The following is a 17559-nucleotide window of genomic DNA, read 5'->3' on the forward strand; positions in this document are numbered from 1 at the left end:
CTGACGTGCTACCATTCACAGAAGTGGCATACAATAATGCAGTGCACAGCAGTACCGGTTTTACCCCCTTCCAGGTGGTACATGGTCTGGACTTTGTTCTGATCCCCGAGTGTTCACAGCAGGACCCCTCCCTATCAACCCCAGGACTGGATAGCCCACATTAGTGGGATTTGGGGGAACATGAAGAGGGCCTTAGTACGAGCAGAAGAGGCTACAAAGGTGCTGGCAGACAAGGAAAGGACACCCCAAAAGCCTTTTCGGGTGGGGGACATGGTATATTTATCAACCAAGTACCTCCGCTTGCGGGTGCCATGCAAAAAGCTGGGACCGAAATACCTAGGGCCATTCCAGATCACACAGATCATCAACCTGGTAACCATACTGCTACAGCTACCCCGGTTCCTGGGGAAGATACATCCAGTCTTCCATTCCAGCGTGCTGAAATCAGTAGAGGGGACCCCCTTGAGGCCCGTAACAAAAGTCCCGGGGCCCGTTACGGGGGCCCGTTACGAGGTGCAGGAGATACTGGACTCCTGGCTCCGGCGGGGCTGGTTGCAGTACCTGGTGCAGTGGAAGGGATACCCTGTCACAGAGGCCTCATGGGTGGATTAAGCAGACGTTCAGGCTCCTCGACTGGTGAGGAGGTTCCACCGATAGTATCCCAGGAAGCTGGGAGGGGGGGTTAGCTAAACCATCCACCACAGTGGGTGATTAATCACATGTGTCTCCTTATTTCCCAGGTGGAACCCTGGTACAGGGGCCGCCTGTCAAGCCCCGGGGCTTGCCACTTCAGGGAGGGGAAAGGGAGACAGCCAAGGGAGCCCGCGGTAGGACGGCAAGCTGCTGACATCATCGCCTGATGACCAGGGAATCCACCGATCCCAGGGAATCCCCCCAAGCTGACTGCTGAGCAGCTGAGGCTCCTGGCACCGCGCTATCTCTCTCTCTTGCTGCCGGGTGGCGTACTGACTGCTCTGTCTCCATCCGCCAAACACCTGAGGCTCCTGGCTTCATGCTGAACTGCTGGTGATGAATGCCGACGGGCCGGAGAGTCCCTGGGTCCTGCTTGCTGATCAGATGGAGCCCTGTTGGCCACATACCTTTGGAGCAACGCTCAGGGAAGTGGAGGGAGTGGTCTGCACCAATGGACAGGACTTGCATGGCCAGCTGGAGGTGGGAGGCGGAGGCCAGCAATGCTGGTTTTAGGGACGGGTGCCGGATGCTGGCTGGTTGGATGGGGGGGTGGAGCTAAGGGGATTGCCTGTATGTAAGGCGCTGGGAGCAAGTCACTCCCAGGGCTGACTTTATTTGCTGTTATTTGCCATCAATAAACACTGGTGAGAATGTTCCTGCCTAGCCAGCTACCTTGTTGACCATCATTTGTCATCTGTGGGACCATCTGTTAAGTCTAGGGTATTATGTGGCAGGTGCTTCTTTGAATGCCAGTAGTATTTATTAGGCAAATGATATTTATTGCAAGTATTCCAGTATATCATTATTGCTACTTTGTCATGTGATTGTTTGTAGTCAGTCTGTGACAGCTACTGTAAGTAGGTGGTTCTCTGTTTCTTCAGCTTTTTTGCAGAGGTGGCAATTGCTGTTTTCTCAATTCTGGTTTTTTATGTTGGGTCATTCTTCTTATTGCTATTATGTTTGAATAAATAATGCTATCCTGCTTTTATTCCATCTAGGAACTACACAGATCTAACCAAGTTGCTGGTTTTTGTGCTTTCAGTCTAGAACAAGGTTTCCCAAACGGGGTGCTCGCACCCCCTGAGGTTGCAAGACAATATTCCAGGGGATGCAAAAACTTGGGCTTTCAAAATTATAGTGTATATGCATAATTCGTTGCCATTATTTTGAACTTTTGTAAGGGTGCGAGAATATGTCAGAAGCGTTCTAGGGTTGTGGGGTATAGAAAAGTTTGGGAGCCGCTGGTCTAGAACCTACCTATAGACAAACTGGAATGCATGTGTACACTGTAATCATTATTCCCCTATTCCAAATTGTTCAGCATACTTTACAACTAAAGAGAAGCAAAAGCCCCTAGACCTAAGGACAAGTGCTCACATAATTGTAGATGTTAGGTCAAAGAATGCTTAGATGCATGTTAATGGGACATGTATTTGCAAAAACTACATTCTAGAAAAGGTATATCAGAAAATTAAAATTAAGAAGAGCCTGGACAACCATCAGAAATGGCATAGAGTTTCCTGCCTGAGCAGAGCGTTGGACTAGAAGACCTCCAAGGTCCCTTCCAACTCTATTATTATTATTGTTGTTGTTTTTGTTGTTGTTGTTATTGTTGTTATTGTTGTTACGCTTTGTGTGGATTTAAAAAACCTGCAGAAATTTATCTGAAATTATTTTAAATCAGCAGATTCATCTATTTTACTTTAAACAACATCTCTGATACAGCTAGTTAATCAATTAATCAAAAAATAGTACTGAAGTAAATCAATTAAGTAAAGCTAAGCAAGACTTCCTTAAGAATTCTTTATTTATATACATGAGTGAAGTGGGGCACAGTGGACATATACGTACAATGAATTACAATTTTCAAGAGCCCTATTGTGTCGCTTACTATGAAAAAAAGATACTTGATTGGAAATATTTACAGATAATTCTTAACCTATGTTATAGACGTATGTGATATCATCAAAAGAAATAAAAAAGCTGGAGTGTTCAGAGCTAAAGCTATCTCAAGCAGGTAAGGTATTTCATATTCTTCATGCCTATTATTTTATATTACTACTCTTAAAGTGAAATGAAGTGCTAGCTTGCTTGAAAACTTGCTTGATTCTCATTCAAAATCAGATTTATCAAGCAAAAATTATAAATCAATTGTGCAATATATATAATGACTACCTATGCATATCTATGTGCATCTGTATAATTTTTTAAAAAGTTCTGAAAATTGAACTTACAAAAACATTTGCTTTACTTCATATATGTTTTGCAAGGTGTGAATTATGTCAGCTGTAGGTAAAAACATTTTTATACAGTATGAGAAACTATTATCATTTAGGACAGAATTATGAACTTTGTTTATATATTAATATTTTAAGCTACCTTATGTATCTATTCACAAACAGGATACAAATTATGTTTGAATTTGAAAAAGAATTTTTCACTGTTTAACTGTACCCCATGAAGAAACAAGCATAGCTCAGGGATTGCTTAACCCATGCATGGCATCCCAAAGTCAATCTCAAACATTTCAAGATAAACCTGAAAAAATCTATCCGTAATCTGGAAAGCTACTGCCAATTCCTATAGACATTATTTTTTAGTCAGATCAATGATATAAAGCAGTTTCCTTGGTTTTTATTTGCCTACCTCTAAGTGCTTCCACAAGGATACTGGCTAACATGATCCCGGCCTCTAGGCCATTGTTCTGATCCAGATGTCCCTATGTTCTTAATGCTATTTATTACCTATGCCTTGATGAAATTAAACGATGGATAATAGCTTCCTAAATGTAACCATGTAGTTATTAAGAAACATTAGCTCAGTTCATTTCAGGCAGATTTGTATCTGTTTGCAGATAATGTTGAACAAAGTGGAAAGCGGTTAACAAGCAAACAATTTTCAGATAATGATTCACTATGTACTCCATTTCTGTAGTGTCATTCCATGTTCTCATTTCTCAAGGTTCTCTTGCTGATCTGTTTTTTCCCTGTATATGGTTTTTTTTAAAAAAATACTTGGTAATAAGAATATTGAATTCAAAGCTTCAAAGATTATTTTTGAATAACACATGTGCTTATATTGAACATAGAATAATAAAAAGATGATGGGTTGGCTTAAGGTTGATTCATAGTTATGAATCACTAAAAAGAGTAGTATTTAAATTAGTGGATTTCAATAATTCTGTTCTAAATTTGATAATCCACTGCAGTTGAATCCTTTTTTATAGATATCTGCCTAATATTTCACTTTCAAACCAGAGGCTCTAAAGATTGAAGAAAAATTGAAAAAAAAACACATATCTGCATTCACATTGCAGAGTCATTGCCACTTGTAACCAATATTTATTAAAATTTTGGTGCTATGTCAATAATTTGATATTTTGAGATTTGTATGGTCACTTATTTATTCATTTATTCTTGCCATTCTTGCCAAATATGAAATGTGTATATGTTTCTGTGCTTAGAATATACAGTGTGAGATTATATATGCTTTAAATACACACACACAAAAACACACACACACACACATTCAAATTTCATTTCCAAGAAGATCTCAGCTTTCAGTTCATTGTGAATAAGCCTCTTTTTAGATATTTTTATGCACCCATATATTCTGTAGGTTTCAAATTGCCACGCAGTATATGAAGGACCATTTCTTGTCAAGATTTCCAACCTGGTCTTTTAGATATCAATCAAAACACATTTTGAACAATGTCCTCATTTACATTTATCTAATGTTTAAGGTCATTTGTGATCATTTGAGTGTATTTTAGCATATAGAATCAGTGAATAACATATTTCAACTCCATGCTGTGAAGAAAGATTGTGTTTTTACAAGGCATAATGTTGTTTACTGGGTGTTAATAATCACTAATTAATAAACATATCTAGATTTCTGAAATGTTGCATTTTCTGCTTTAGAAAATGTCAGTGTTTAACACACTGAGTACAATAGCATTTTTTGCTTTTATGCATGAAATAATTTCGTTACAGAAAAATACATGATGTTGCATTTCAATATAGGTCATACTAGTTATTTTTATGAACTATACATTCACAGTTAAAACTTTTCATATAAATAGAATTTTTGTAGCCTACTGTATTCTTCAAGATTTCCTGATGTTCCTTATTTCTTTTCCACTGATTTCTTTTTCTATTGCTTCAATCTATAAGTTGCTGTGAATTTTGCTAAAATTAATAGACTTCATCTGCAACCAATAGTTTAAACATGATTTTTGGAGCGCTGAATAATCCTAGTCTACAAATTCCGTAATCAAAGTTATATAATTTGATAAAAGTTGCTATAAGACCTAGGCTTTAACTATATTTTGAATTATTGCTGTACACAATAGTATATCAGAGGCATGATACACCTCTGTTCAAGAGGCATGAATGGAGGGTTTTTTTGGGGTGGGGGAATAGGTTTACCTTCTAAGAGTAGAAGCTCTGGCAGATTTCCAGTAAATTACTGTTTTCATTGGTATCCTTTATTTGCCTTTCCTTCAATGAGGAACAGAGTATGAGAAGTGTGAGGCCAGTCTGATTGATTTTGGATGCGGAGCAAATTAAGAAGATAGATTGACCACCATTTTTTTGATACATTAAAAACACAATAAATTGGAATAGGATGAGAAAAATAGCATAGTGATCAGAAGATACCACAAACTGCCACAAGTTCCATATTTGTAGAAAGACAGGGTTAATGAAAATCTTTTGTCAGTAGTTTGATACTTAATTGAATTTTATCTGTTGAGTTTGATTTCAGTTTTCTTAAAATGTTAGTGTCAACACTGCAACGAACTGAACTGAAGCTATTTTCACTTCCTTTTTGGTTGCCACATATTTAGAAAGAAAGGAGGGGGAAGTGTAGTTTTAAGTTAGCCATAACAATTCTCATGTATGGGAACCAAGGTCATTACTGATACCATTTTGGCGGGCTGGAGATCTGGGAGGAGTGCCCACATTTACTAACAATTGGTGAATGTGATTTATGACTTCTAATTGGGGTGGGAATTGCAACTTGTAACTTTGTAACCAAGGGGGAGGGGAATTTAGTCTTGGGTTCACCTTTGTATGTGCTGTTATTTTGTAGCCAAATAAAAATGTTCTTTGAGGAAGAATTCCTTGCCTTGAAGTTCTTTTAATTGGTCTCATCTACCAGAACCATGACAGTTAGTTCTTCTTCCTAATTTCATGTCATCACTTTACTCCCTTTCCTAAATTATAGTTTTCCTAAGCTATTTCCCAACCAGGATAGTACATTATCATAGGTAGTAATGGTTAATTGCTTTTCTAAAACTCATCTATAAAACTTAAGAATACTCATTAACTTAGTGCACATTTTGATTATGGCTCTCTTATTTATTTAGAAATAAAAGATTTCCTATTCTAAATCTAAAATAAATAAATAAATCTGTAGCAGTTTTAATACATAATGGCCATACATTTGTCTTCATTGATGAAAATATGGAACCACTTGCCTCCAGAAGTAATAATAATAATAATAAAGTTGGAAGGGACCTTGGAGGTCATCTAGTCCAACCCCCTGCTCAGGTAGCAAACCCTATACCATTTCGGACAAATGGCTGTCCAGTCTCTTCTTAAAAATTTCCAGTGTTGGAGCATTCACAGCTTCTGGAGGCAGGTTGTTCCACTGGTTGTGAATGCTCCAACACTGGAAATTTTTAAGAAGAGATTGGAGAACCATTTGTGTGAAATGGTACAGAGTTTCCTGCCTAAGCAGGGGGTTGGACTAGAAGACCTCCAAAGTCCCCTCCAACTCTGTTATTCTCTTCTCTTCTCTTCTCTTCTCTTCTCTTCTCTTCTCTTCTCTTCTCTTCTCTTCTCTTCTCCTCTCCTCTCCTCTCCTCTCCTCTCCTCTTCTCTTCTCTTCATAGCTAGCCCAAACACAATACTCTAAGCATCTGAAGATTTTTCCTCTAGCCCTGGCCATGAGACAGGTGCTAATAGCAGTTTCACAAGAAATAGTAAACTATCTTTGTAAACAAAGCTGCATATGATTACAACTGTACAGCTCAACTATTTATTTGGGGAAAATATTTTAGTTTTATTAGTGAAATATTTAAGATCTCTTGATGATGCTAACATCAAGATTTTCAATAACGATGTGTCTGATTTCTAAGCCATTTTGGAAGAACAAGCAATACCTTCATGACAAATAAGATATTATTTTCTGTCTGTAATTGTATCAAAATTAAAAATAAGGGAAGGTTCTTAAAAACAGATACAAGCTTGGTATGCAAAAGATCTGAGGATCAATTCCTATAATCCTTTTGCCTAGAACCTGGCAAATCTGTTATCTAAAATACTGATAAATCCCAGTTGGATAGTGGACAGAATTAATTCCAAAGACATACATCTGGTCTTTGTGCTTATGTTTGTTCTCAAGATTCTCAAAGATGAGAATCTTTGTCTGAGCATTGTATCCATCAATATAAAAGATTGTTTTGGCAGACATTAGAATTATAATATTGATTATTTATCTCTAGCAATCATATTTTATTTACAATTCATATATTGCTTTGTGTAAACTGAGCAAGGTGATAGTGTATGATGTTAATATGTGCATGACTGAGAGAATAAAACTGTAATTTTACAATTATTCAGTTATTCAAGAATTGAATTAAATTGAATTAAATTACTCTGATTCCATTTGAGTTTATTAAATTATAACAAACAATTACTATATAGAGATAAAATATCACATTGTTTTCTGATCTTTGCTTCTTAATTACCAAGCTAAACATCTGAATTTTCTAACCTTTAGCAGAGCCAGAGGAATACCAAAATTAGAAGTAGAGCGATCTGGGCAAGAAAAATGGTATTAATGAAATTTGAGCTTAGTGGTAGGAGAGGGCTGACAACAGACATAGCAACATTTTCCTGTGTATCTTATTCTCAATTTAGCTGCCCATTCAACTGCACAGGAAAAAAAACTCTATTTAGAGGCTGCCAACTGATAATTCTCTCTCCTCCTTTTCCTGCCCCCCAAATCCCTGGATTAACAGTACATGATAGTCTGGGGAAAATGGCAGCAACTTATTCTCTGAAAGTCACTGGAAAGCTATGTCCTAGGCTGGGAGGAGAAAAAAGGAGTATTTATCATATGGTAGCCACCAAGAAAATTGCATACAGTATAACTGATATTAAGTTTGATCACAGATTGAAATGTAATTTCCTCTCCAAAGCATAATGTTGCATTATCTTCATCTGAAACAATAGAAAGAGGGGCATCTGCTTTGACCATTCACCACATCTTCACAGGCGTCCTAAGTATTTATTGGGAGAACAATTCTCAATTGCAGCACCTAGTCTTTCTAGAGTTCTCCTGAATGAGACTTCTGTGGTACCATTCATTCATTCATTCATTCATTCATTCATTCATTCATTCATTCCTGGCAACTGTCTAGATAAATCCCTGCAATTTTCTTGGCAAGATTTTTTTAGAAGTGGTTTGCCATTGCGTCCTTCCTAGGCCTGAGAGAGTGACTGGCCCAAAGTCACCCATTTGGCTCAGTGCCTAAGGCAGGACTAGAGCTTATGCTTTACCATAATTATAAATCAATAGTAGCTTTATTGTTTTAATGGTTTTATTTTTCTATCTTATCTAGGAACAGGAATGTTAATAATAGTGGCATTTTAAAATAATATGCATAAATATGTTATATTTCATAGTGTAATAAATATTAAACTGTAAAGCAGAGACATCACCCTGCCAACAAAAGTGTGTATAGTCAAGGCCATGGTTTTCCCAGTTGCAAATGGGTGTGAAGCCTTCTTGAAACTATTGAAAGGACTGTATTGTAGCCTGGTGATAGATGATGTTGTATCTTTCCCCCTTTGTTGAAAGAGGGCTGTTCAATTTTGATACAGATGGCCACTTTGACCCCTCTTCAAACCAGTGGTCCTCTCTGTCCAAAATGTGGACTTCAAAGAAAAACTAGAAAGTCCAGTTGCTTTGTGAAAAAGCAACTTTGGGACAACTATGACCTGGATGACTGAGAATCTCCACAGACATTCACAAATGATAATTACCATGCACTGTGGTTTGAATTATACTACTTGGAGAAAATAAGATTTCAAGATAATAAGCCATTCCTTTCTGCCCTTTAACCTGTCATAGTTATAGTAAAGTGTCCTTGTTTGGTTTATTTAAATCCATGATTGGATTCCATTAAAAAAATTGGAAAAGGTGGCATTATTTGTCCATCTACCTTAATATGGAAGAATTTATAGAGCTGGCCAAAACATGTGTGAAATTATGGAGAGTTGCTTCCATTCAATATAGATTACACGGAATCAAATATACAGGAGGGATCAATTATCCTACTTTGTATAAAGAAGTTTCCTAAGTTGCACTGCTTTCTGCTTTGAAGGCAGCGATTTTCTTATCTTCAGCAGAGATCACCTGCTTCATCCCTTTAATTTCCATATCCTTAACTCAAATTGAAACTGAGAACCTTTTGCATGTCCTGTACTAAAGAGCTATGATTTACTGCCCTTTACATAAGGAAAATGAACATGGGATTATTAAAAGGGTATTTGGAAAGTTTTCAAAGACATAGTCGTGTATCTGCAACTATAGCTTCTAGAACAGAAGTAGTAACATGTGCTATTTCTCACTTTCTCACATTCAAATGCATCTTAAGCATCTTGAACTGACTAAAACAAAATAACTATCCTGAGCTTGCTCCAGAAAATCTATTCTTTTATGTATCCTCTGAAAAAGAGTTTTTGATACTTTCCCAATTAAAATGCTAAGGGAAAATATCAGAAGGTGGCAGACGTAAGCATGTGTTACTTCTTCCTACCCCCTTCAAAAGCTAATTCCATTATTCAGACCTAAAAATTAAATATCTCTTCTGGTTTAAAAATTACATAATTGAAAATGAATCAGAGATATTTCTTCAAAATTTGGGGAGGGGCATATAATGTATTTTGAGCCAGTTACCTAGCTTTTATGAATTTTGTGTGTGCGTGCGTGCGTACTGGAATAGCCAAAAAAAATAACAATTTGTTCGGTTATTTTAGAGTAAGATTCTTTTGAAATTAAAAAAAACTAGTGAAATGTATAATGCAAGAATAAGGTTAAGAATCCAGAAGCCTTCAAAGTGCAGTGGTTAATGCTGGACAATTACTGAGTCATCTTCATTATATGTAGGACAGATAGACACAAATAAAAAGGATTTTTATTTAGTTCTTATTTGTCTTCATGGATTGCCTTTCAATGGAATGACAGACTAGTGATGGCCTTTAAAGTTAGCAACTCAACCACTAGCTGTTATTGCAGCTTCAGGGTTTTTTTTTAAATCAAATGAAAACTAGCAACCCCACCAACTTACCTTTACCTAATTTTCACTGTTGTAACCTAAGTTTCCACGGAAACAGGGTTGAAAAAGCCGCCAGTAGCCAGCAGGCAGTCAGCAGCTGAGAGTGAGAACTCTCCTTTGTCACTTTCCACTAGTGGATGCCTGCTGAGCCCTGAAAGTGCCAGTTTGCAAAGCCACCTAGGTTTCAAAAATGTGTGCCCGCTTTATAGTTTAAATGGGTGTGAATATATGGGTCTATATATGCATGTTTGTATGTACTTGGGGTTTTGCGGTGATTAAATTAACCTACTGTTTTCCCCCTTTGGAATGGCACAAATACATTCCAGGAGGGTAAATTAGTGAGTGAGTTCTGCATTATTATTTTGTTAGTCTGATATTCTACACATGGTATTCTTCCCCCATGATGTTGTACATCAACAATGATTTTTTTCAAGGATTCTAATTCAATAATCTTCTATGTACAAAAGATATATTGTGGAACAATAAAACAATCTTTCACAAAGAAAATATTATGTATAAACCATAAATATGAATCATATAAACAACTGCTGCAGATGATCTTAATCAGAAATGGTTGTCATTAGTGAGTAAAATGTCCTAAAATGGAAATATGTATCAGACTGAATATATCATTTCCCCTTTCTAGCTTTTCTTAGCTTTTGTAGCAATGATTGCAAAGGAAACATGTTTTTATACAAATCACACAAAAAGCCACAACATAATAAATTTTGTAATAAAAGCACTTTTAAACAATATGTATATACTGTAAATTTTATTTTTAATGAAATAACCTCTCATTCCAATTATTCATAATTTTATTTCGGAAATGAAATTTAAAACTTTTTATATTCTAGCTGTTAGAATTAAACATGAGCTAGTCAAGAGCAAACCTTAATAGTATAATGTTGGCATATTTTCAAGAATGCTTATTCTCTGTCCTTCCTAAAAAGCTAAAGGAATCTGGCTTTATCAATAAGAAAGTCAGTGAACACTTATCACAACCAGCAGAGAGACAAGAAAGCAATATTTTGGTTTGTAAATGTATACTGCAATTCAATAAGCAATACTGCAATTTACTGTATACCAATTTAATTAGTAAGGGGCAAATCTGTAGACTTCCTGTATATATCGCTTTACTTACAGGAATTCTTTAACCAGCTGTTCGTATAAAGCTATATTTATTGTGGATGTCACTAATTTATACGTTCATATGCACTCTTTATGATCATGTTATGTGCTTTAAATAATCAATTCTTTTGATTCTGGGTCAACATATTAAATGCACCTTTTTTAGAAATGTAAAAGAGAAAACACGTAAGTCCAGTTTTAAAAATCTTTTCTGTCTTTCTAGCATTTTACGATGGGATAATGAGACGGATGTCTCTCAACTGGAAGGACATTTTGACATTGTTATGTGTGCTGACTGGTAAGTACATAAAAATCATAAAATTCATGTGAGAAAAAAAAAAGCTTTGCTGAAGTAATTGTACTGTTCTGCTTGCTGATGGCTAAGCAAAGTCAACAAATGAAGCACAAAGCCATCTTAACCTCAACAAATTAATATTCATCTCCATGTGACAGTTCTAAGGTAGTCTTCTATCACACAGTAACTTCTACCACATTATTTCCCAAAGATTGATTTTGAGAAGCATTTCCATTTTCTGGAATTGCCTCTGTTTCATGCTTGATGTATCAGTAAATGGACGACTTAGGCAAATTGCAAATAATTATGGCTCAGTGAGGAACAGTCTGGAGAAAAGGGAGTTTATCAACACAAACAGCTCAATTAGCTTACTTCTTTGGAAAGATCCGACTATTGATATAAGAGGATATACATTCTGTGTTCCCATTAAATCTTTGGGAATTTTCTCTCCATTTTTTAAAGCTGCCGAAGAAAATAACAACAGCCATTTCCTTAGTTATATTCAGGTATTAAAATTAGTAAATCAATTGCAATAAAAAGAAATCAGAGAAAAAGCATATTAAGCATTGGTTCATTGACAAGTTACAAATGTTTTGTTATGTGTCTAAGTAAATTTGGCTGTTGATATAAAAAATGTTCATTTCTGGTGGCTTATCTAATTGTATAAAGTCCACAATGATTTAATTTCAAGTATGTTTTGAAAATACATATTAACAGGAATATTATTTCACATAAATACATAATTCAATTTTGTGTGGCTTCTTGGATGCTGGTCTGAGACAGTCCATGAGATTTTGGCTACTGACTTCTGTGAAGCAATTGGCATGCATGATTAGAAGAATAAAGACACATTTTTAATGCAAATCTTCTTTATAAATATATTCTAAGTGACTGTAGAAACTGAATAGTTTAAAGAAGAAACTAACTATTGTGTCCTTTAAAACAGTGAATTAAATTCATGAGCTATAGACATGATTTTGAAAATGCTTTTTTAAATAAAATATTTCTAGTTCTGTGTAATCCTTTTCTTTCTCCTTTATTTTCTCCTTTTATGACTAATCAATGAATGAAACAGGCTTTCTTTTCCCAATGCATAGCCTTTCAGCAAAACTTCTTTGTTCCCAAAAAGGACAGACATGGGTTTCTAACTAATCGCTGATAATGTGCCTCAGAGATGCATCATCTGATTAAAATAAGGAGCTAAACAACACCATATGATTTCAGCAAGTAATTTAGTAAATGCCTTCCTCACCAAATATTAGAATGGATACTCTGGGTTTCATTGCACAGATGAAGTTAATGCTGGACAGGATTAGATCAGATTAAGTATGAAAGTCAGATCAGATTCTGGCGGACGTGAGCAGGAGGGCAGCAGTCTTCTCAGAGGCTTAGACAAGGCTTGCATAGGGATGTTCTACAGATTATGTGGGTGAAGCAAGGTTTGCCAAGAGATTTTGACTTAAATTTGTTCTTCACAGAAATATCAAAACAACCTGACTATTGTATCTCATTTATGCCTAATACCTATGCTGTCATCCTATTTACTTGGTAGAGAATATCAGAAAGAACAAGATTTAACTTAACTTTTTAAAAACTATGTATTACTAGGTTGACATAATTTTTTTTCTATTGGGAATTTCATTAAAAAAAATTGGTAATAATTATAGCTATGTATGGAATGTGTGTGAATAATAATAATAATAATAATAATAATAATAATAATAATAATAATAATAATAATAAGTTGGAAAGGACCTTGGAGGTCATCTAGTCCAACCCCCTGCTCAGGCAGGAAACCCTATACCATTTTGGACAAATGGCTGTCCAGTCTCTTTTTAATAACCTCCAGTGTTGGAGCATTCACAGCTTCTGGAGGCAGGTTGTTCCACTGGTTAATTATTCTGTCAGGAAATTTCTCCTTAGTTCTAGGTTGCTTCTCTCCTTGATTAGTTTCCATCCATTGCTTCTTGTCCTGCCTTTGGGCGCTTTGGAGAGTAGCTTGAGTCCCTCCTCTTTGTGGCAGCCCCTGAGATATGGGAACACTGCTATCATGTCCCCCCCTTGTCCTTCTCTTCATTAAACTAGACATACCCAATTCCAGCAGCCGTTCCTTATACGTTTTAGTCTCCAGTCCCCTAATCATCTTTGTTGCTCTTCTCTGTACTCTTTCTAGAGTCTCAACATCTTTTTCACATTGTGGTGACCAAAACTGGATGCAGTATTCCAAGTGTGGCTTTACCAAGGCATTGTAAAGTGGTATTAATACTTCACGTGATCTTGATTCTATCCCTGTTAATGCAGCCTAGCACTGTGTTGGCTTTTTTGGCAGCTGCAGCACACTGCTGGCTCATACTTAAGTGATTGTCCACTAAGACTCCGAGATCCCTCTCACAGTTGCTACTATTGAGCAAGGTACCCCCATACTATACCTGTACATTTGGTTTTTCTTGCCTAAATGGAGAATCTTACTTTTTTCACCATTGAATTTCATTTTGTTAAATACGCCCAGTGTTCAAGTCTGTCCAGATCCTCCTGTATCTTAAGCCTGTCTTCTGGAGTGTTGGCTATTCCTGCCAGTGTGGTGTTGTCTGCAAATTTGATGAGTTCCCCATTTATCCCTTTGTCCAAATCGTTGATGAAGATGTTGAAGAGCACTGGGCTCAGAACAGAGCCCTGGGACACCCCACTACACACTTCCCTCCATGTAGATGCGGTTCTATTGAGGACCACACGCTGAGTACAGCCGGTCAGCCAGCTACGAATCCATTTGGTGGTGATTCTGTGTAAACCACATTTTTCTATCTTATCAAGTAGTAGGTTGTGATCTACTTTATCAAATGCCTTACTGAAGTCCAGGTAAATTATATCCGCAGCATTCCTCTGATCCACTAATTTTGTCATTTGGTCAAAGAATGCAATAAGATTTGTCTGGTATGATCTGTTTTTGACAAACCCATGTTGGCTTTTAGTAATGACTTTGTTTGCCTCTAGGTGCTTGCTGATTCATTGTTTGATTAACTTTTCCAGAATCTTCCCAGGTATTGAGGTCAGGCTGATAGGTCTGTAGTTTCCTGGATCTAATTTTTTTTTGCTTTTTTGAAGATGGGAACTACATCAGCTCTTTTCCAATCCTCTGGTAGTTCCCCAGTGCTCCAGGATCTTTGAACAATATAGTTCAGTGGTTCTGAGACCACATCCGCCAGTTCCTTGAGAACCTTGGGGTGTAATCCATCTGGTCCCGGTGGTTTGAACTCGTCTAGGCTAGACAGATGCTCCCTTATCATTTTCTTGCCTATCTTAACTTGTGTTTATATTCTGTTTTTTATGGCACTATTTTTGATAGGTTGGTCTGTTTTTTCCCTTTGTGTAAAGACAGATGCAAAAAAACGAGTTAGAGAGTTCTGCTTTCTCCCTGTTGCTTGTCACCTTCTTGCCACTTTCACCCACTAATGGACCAATCATTTCCTTCACTTTTTTCTTGTTTTTTATATGTTGAAAGAAGCTTTTTTTGTTATTGTTGACTTTGGTCGCAAGCCTTAGTTCATTTTGAGCCTTAGCTTTCCTCACTTCATCTTTGCAGGCACGGGCTATTTGCTGATATTCTGACTTAGTTATGTGCCCCTCTTTCCACTTTCTATATTTGTCCTTTTTATCTTTCAATTTTGCTGGTTTCTTTTGAGAGCTGTTATTTTTCCTCTTCGTTGGTATTGTGCTAGACTGGGCTTTTATTATCTCACTTTTCAAAATTTCCCAAGCTTCTTGAGTTGTTTTCCCCTTGAAGATTCTCATCCATGGAATCCTTCCCAAGCCCTCTTATTGAAATTAGCTCTCTTAAAGTCCAAGACTCTAGTTTGACTGTATTCTATTGCTTGTCCTTCCATAATGTTGAATTCCAATATTGCATGATCACTTCCTCCCAATGTTCCTGTGGCTTCAACACCTTATATCACTTCATCTCTGTTAGTGAGAATTAGATCCAAAATGGCTAATCCCCTAGTTCCCTTCTCTAACTTTTGGGTGACAAAGTTGTCAGGTAGGTTTGTCAGTAATCTGTTTGATCTTCCACTTGGTGCAGAGTTTATCTCTCAGTTGATGTCAGGGTAGTTAAAGTCCCCCATTACTATTGTGATGTGCTTCTTACATACCTTAGGTAGCTGACTAGCAAAAAGTTCATCTATTTCCTCTGTTTGGTTGGTTGGCCTATAGTATACACCTATGGCAATGTCATTTCCCCCCCTTTTATATTGACCCAAATGAATTCAAGTTTACAGTTTTCATTATTGTTGTGCTCTATTTCTGTAGAGATGTACTTATTCCTTATATAGAAGGCAACTCCACCTCCTCTTTTATTTGGTCTGTTTCTTTTAAATAACTTAAATCCCTCTAGCTGTGTGTTCCATTTGTGGGTTTCATCCCACCATGTTTCCGTAATGGCAACAATGTCATATCTGCCCTCATTAACCTGAATTTCTAGTTCACCCTGTTTGCTGTTCATACTCTGTGCATTGGTGTATAGACATTTGAGTCCTTTATGTCTGACCTTGTGTTTACTTTCTACATAACCTGTGTGGTGCCTGCGTTCCCCTATTGTCTTACCACCTATTTGGTTAGTGCACTTTGTGTGGCAGTCACTAATAGAAGCTTGATTTTGCTTGACAGCAAGGTTGATATTCTTGTCCACACACACATCTATGTTACATGCATTGATAGCCCTATAATTTTTAGATTGGCAGGGACAGGGATATTCTATATCAATTAACTCAGTGTCCCCGCTGTTTAGTTTAAATATTCCTCCAGAAAATCTGTGAATTTATAGCCGAGTAACTCAGTCCCTTTCTTTGAAGGATGCAAACCATCTCTTTTGTAAATTTTTTCATTGGACCAGCTACAGACATCGTGACTAATATATCCAAAGCCTTCCCCTTTACACCACTCCTTTAGCCACATATTGAATTGTGTTATACGCTGGCCTTTTCCATTTTGCTCCTTATACACTGGTAAAACCTCTGAAAAAGTAAGCCTACAGTCTATTCTGCTAAGTTCCTGCCCCAAGCTCTGGAAATCATTCTGCACAGAGAGTACATCTTTTTGGGACAGATTGTTAGTGCCAAGATGTACAATAGCCTCCACTTCACAGTCCTTGCTGGCATTCTTGATTATTTTAGAAATATGCTTCTTGTCCCTACTGTCAGTAGCACCTGGAAGACACCTGACCTCTTTTGAAACCTCTGTGTCCTTTCCTAAATTTACATCCCTTATAATTGAATCACCAACCAGAAGGTGGATTCTCTGTTTGGATGCCTTTCTGTTCTTGCATGATTGGTGTGTAATACCAGATTCACACTTCTCCCTGTCGAAAACAAGTTTTTCATCTTGGACCACGATACCCTGCTTATTTGAGTTATTATCACAGATACCTTTACCTGTCTCCTTAATGTCCCTATTAAGGATAGAAAGGGCACTGTATCTGTTGTGCAGGGACACAGTGAAAGCTTTGTGTTTATGGTTCACAGATCTCACCCTGCCAGATCCCACAGTTGTCTACACTGCCCTTCTCCTGCAGGATCTTTGTGGCAGAGGGGGCTGATAGCACGGAGGCTCAGTAGAGTCGAAGGGCTGAACTGGACACCTATTTTCTGCCTGAAGAGCACAGATTACAGACCCTAGATCACAGGTCTGCAACCTGCGGCTCTGGAGCCGCATGCGGCTCTTTCAGCCATCTCCTGCGGCTCCCAGTCTTCTGCTATGTGTAGTCCAAAAAAAAAAAAGTGGGACTAAAAAAGTTCAACCAATCAATTCAAATATGCTGGGTAGGTGTATATCTCGCCTGGGCTCCACTCTTCAGTCAAACCCTGTTCTGCGCATGTGCGCATGTACACGCATGTGCACACATTTTTGGGGGCTCTCAGTTTTTCCTTTTGTGAGGGAACCGGTTCTGAGTGGCTCTTTCACTGTTTCAGTTTGCTGACCCCTGCCCTAGATAAATAATCTGTCCTTGTTGTAGACTAGTGATTTGTTTACAGATAGAACAGTTTCCAAGTTTGAAAAGGGTATTGCGAAAGACAGCTGAAAAACAAGATTAAATAACTTGCAA

General features: G+C 37.3%; 1 protein-coding gene across 1 annotated transcript in view; it reads left to right on the forward strand.

Moving 5' to 3' along the window:
• CAMKMT (calmodulin-lysine N-methyltransferase) overlaps positions 1-17559 on the forward strand; it is a 277215-nt gene that overhangs the window by 239485 nt on the left and 20171 nt on the right. The window contains exons 7-8 of the mRNA XM_083361603.1: positions 2644-2710; positions 11394-11468. Coding sequence (XP_083217729.1) covers positions 2644-2710; positions 11394-11468 — 142 coding nt within the window. The remainder of the gene's footprint in view (positions 1-2643; positions 2711-11393; positions 11469-17559) is intronic.

This window comes from Vipera ursinii (assembly GCF_947247035.1).
Source record: "Vipera ursinii genome assembly, chromosome: 1".
NCBI lineage: Eukaryota > Metazoa > Chordata > Lepidosauria > Squamata > Viperidae > Vipera > Vipera ursinii.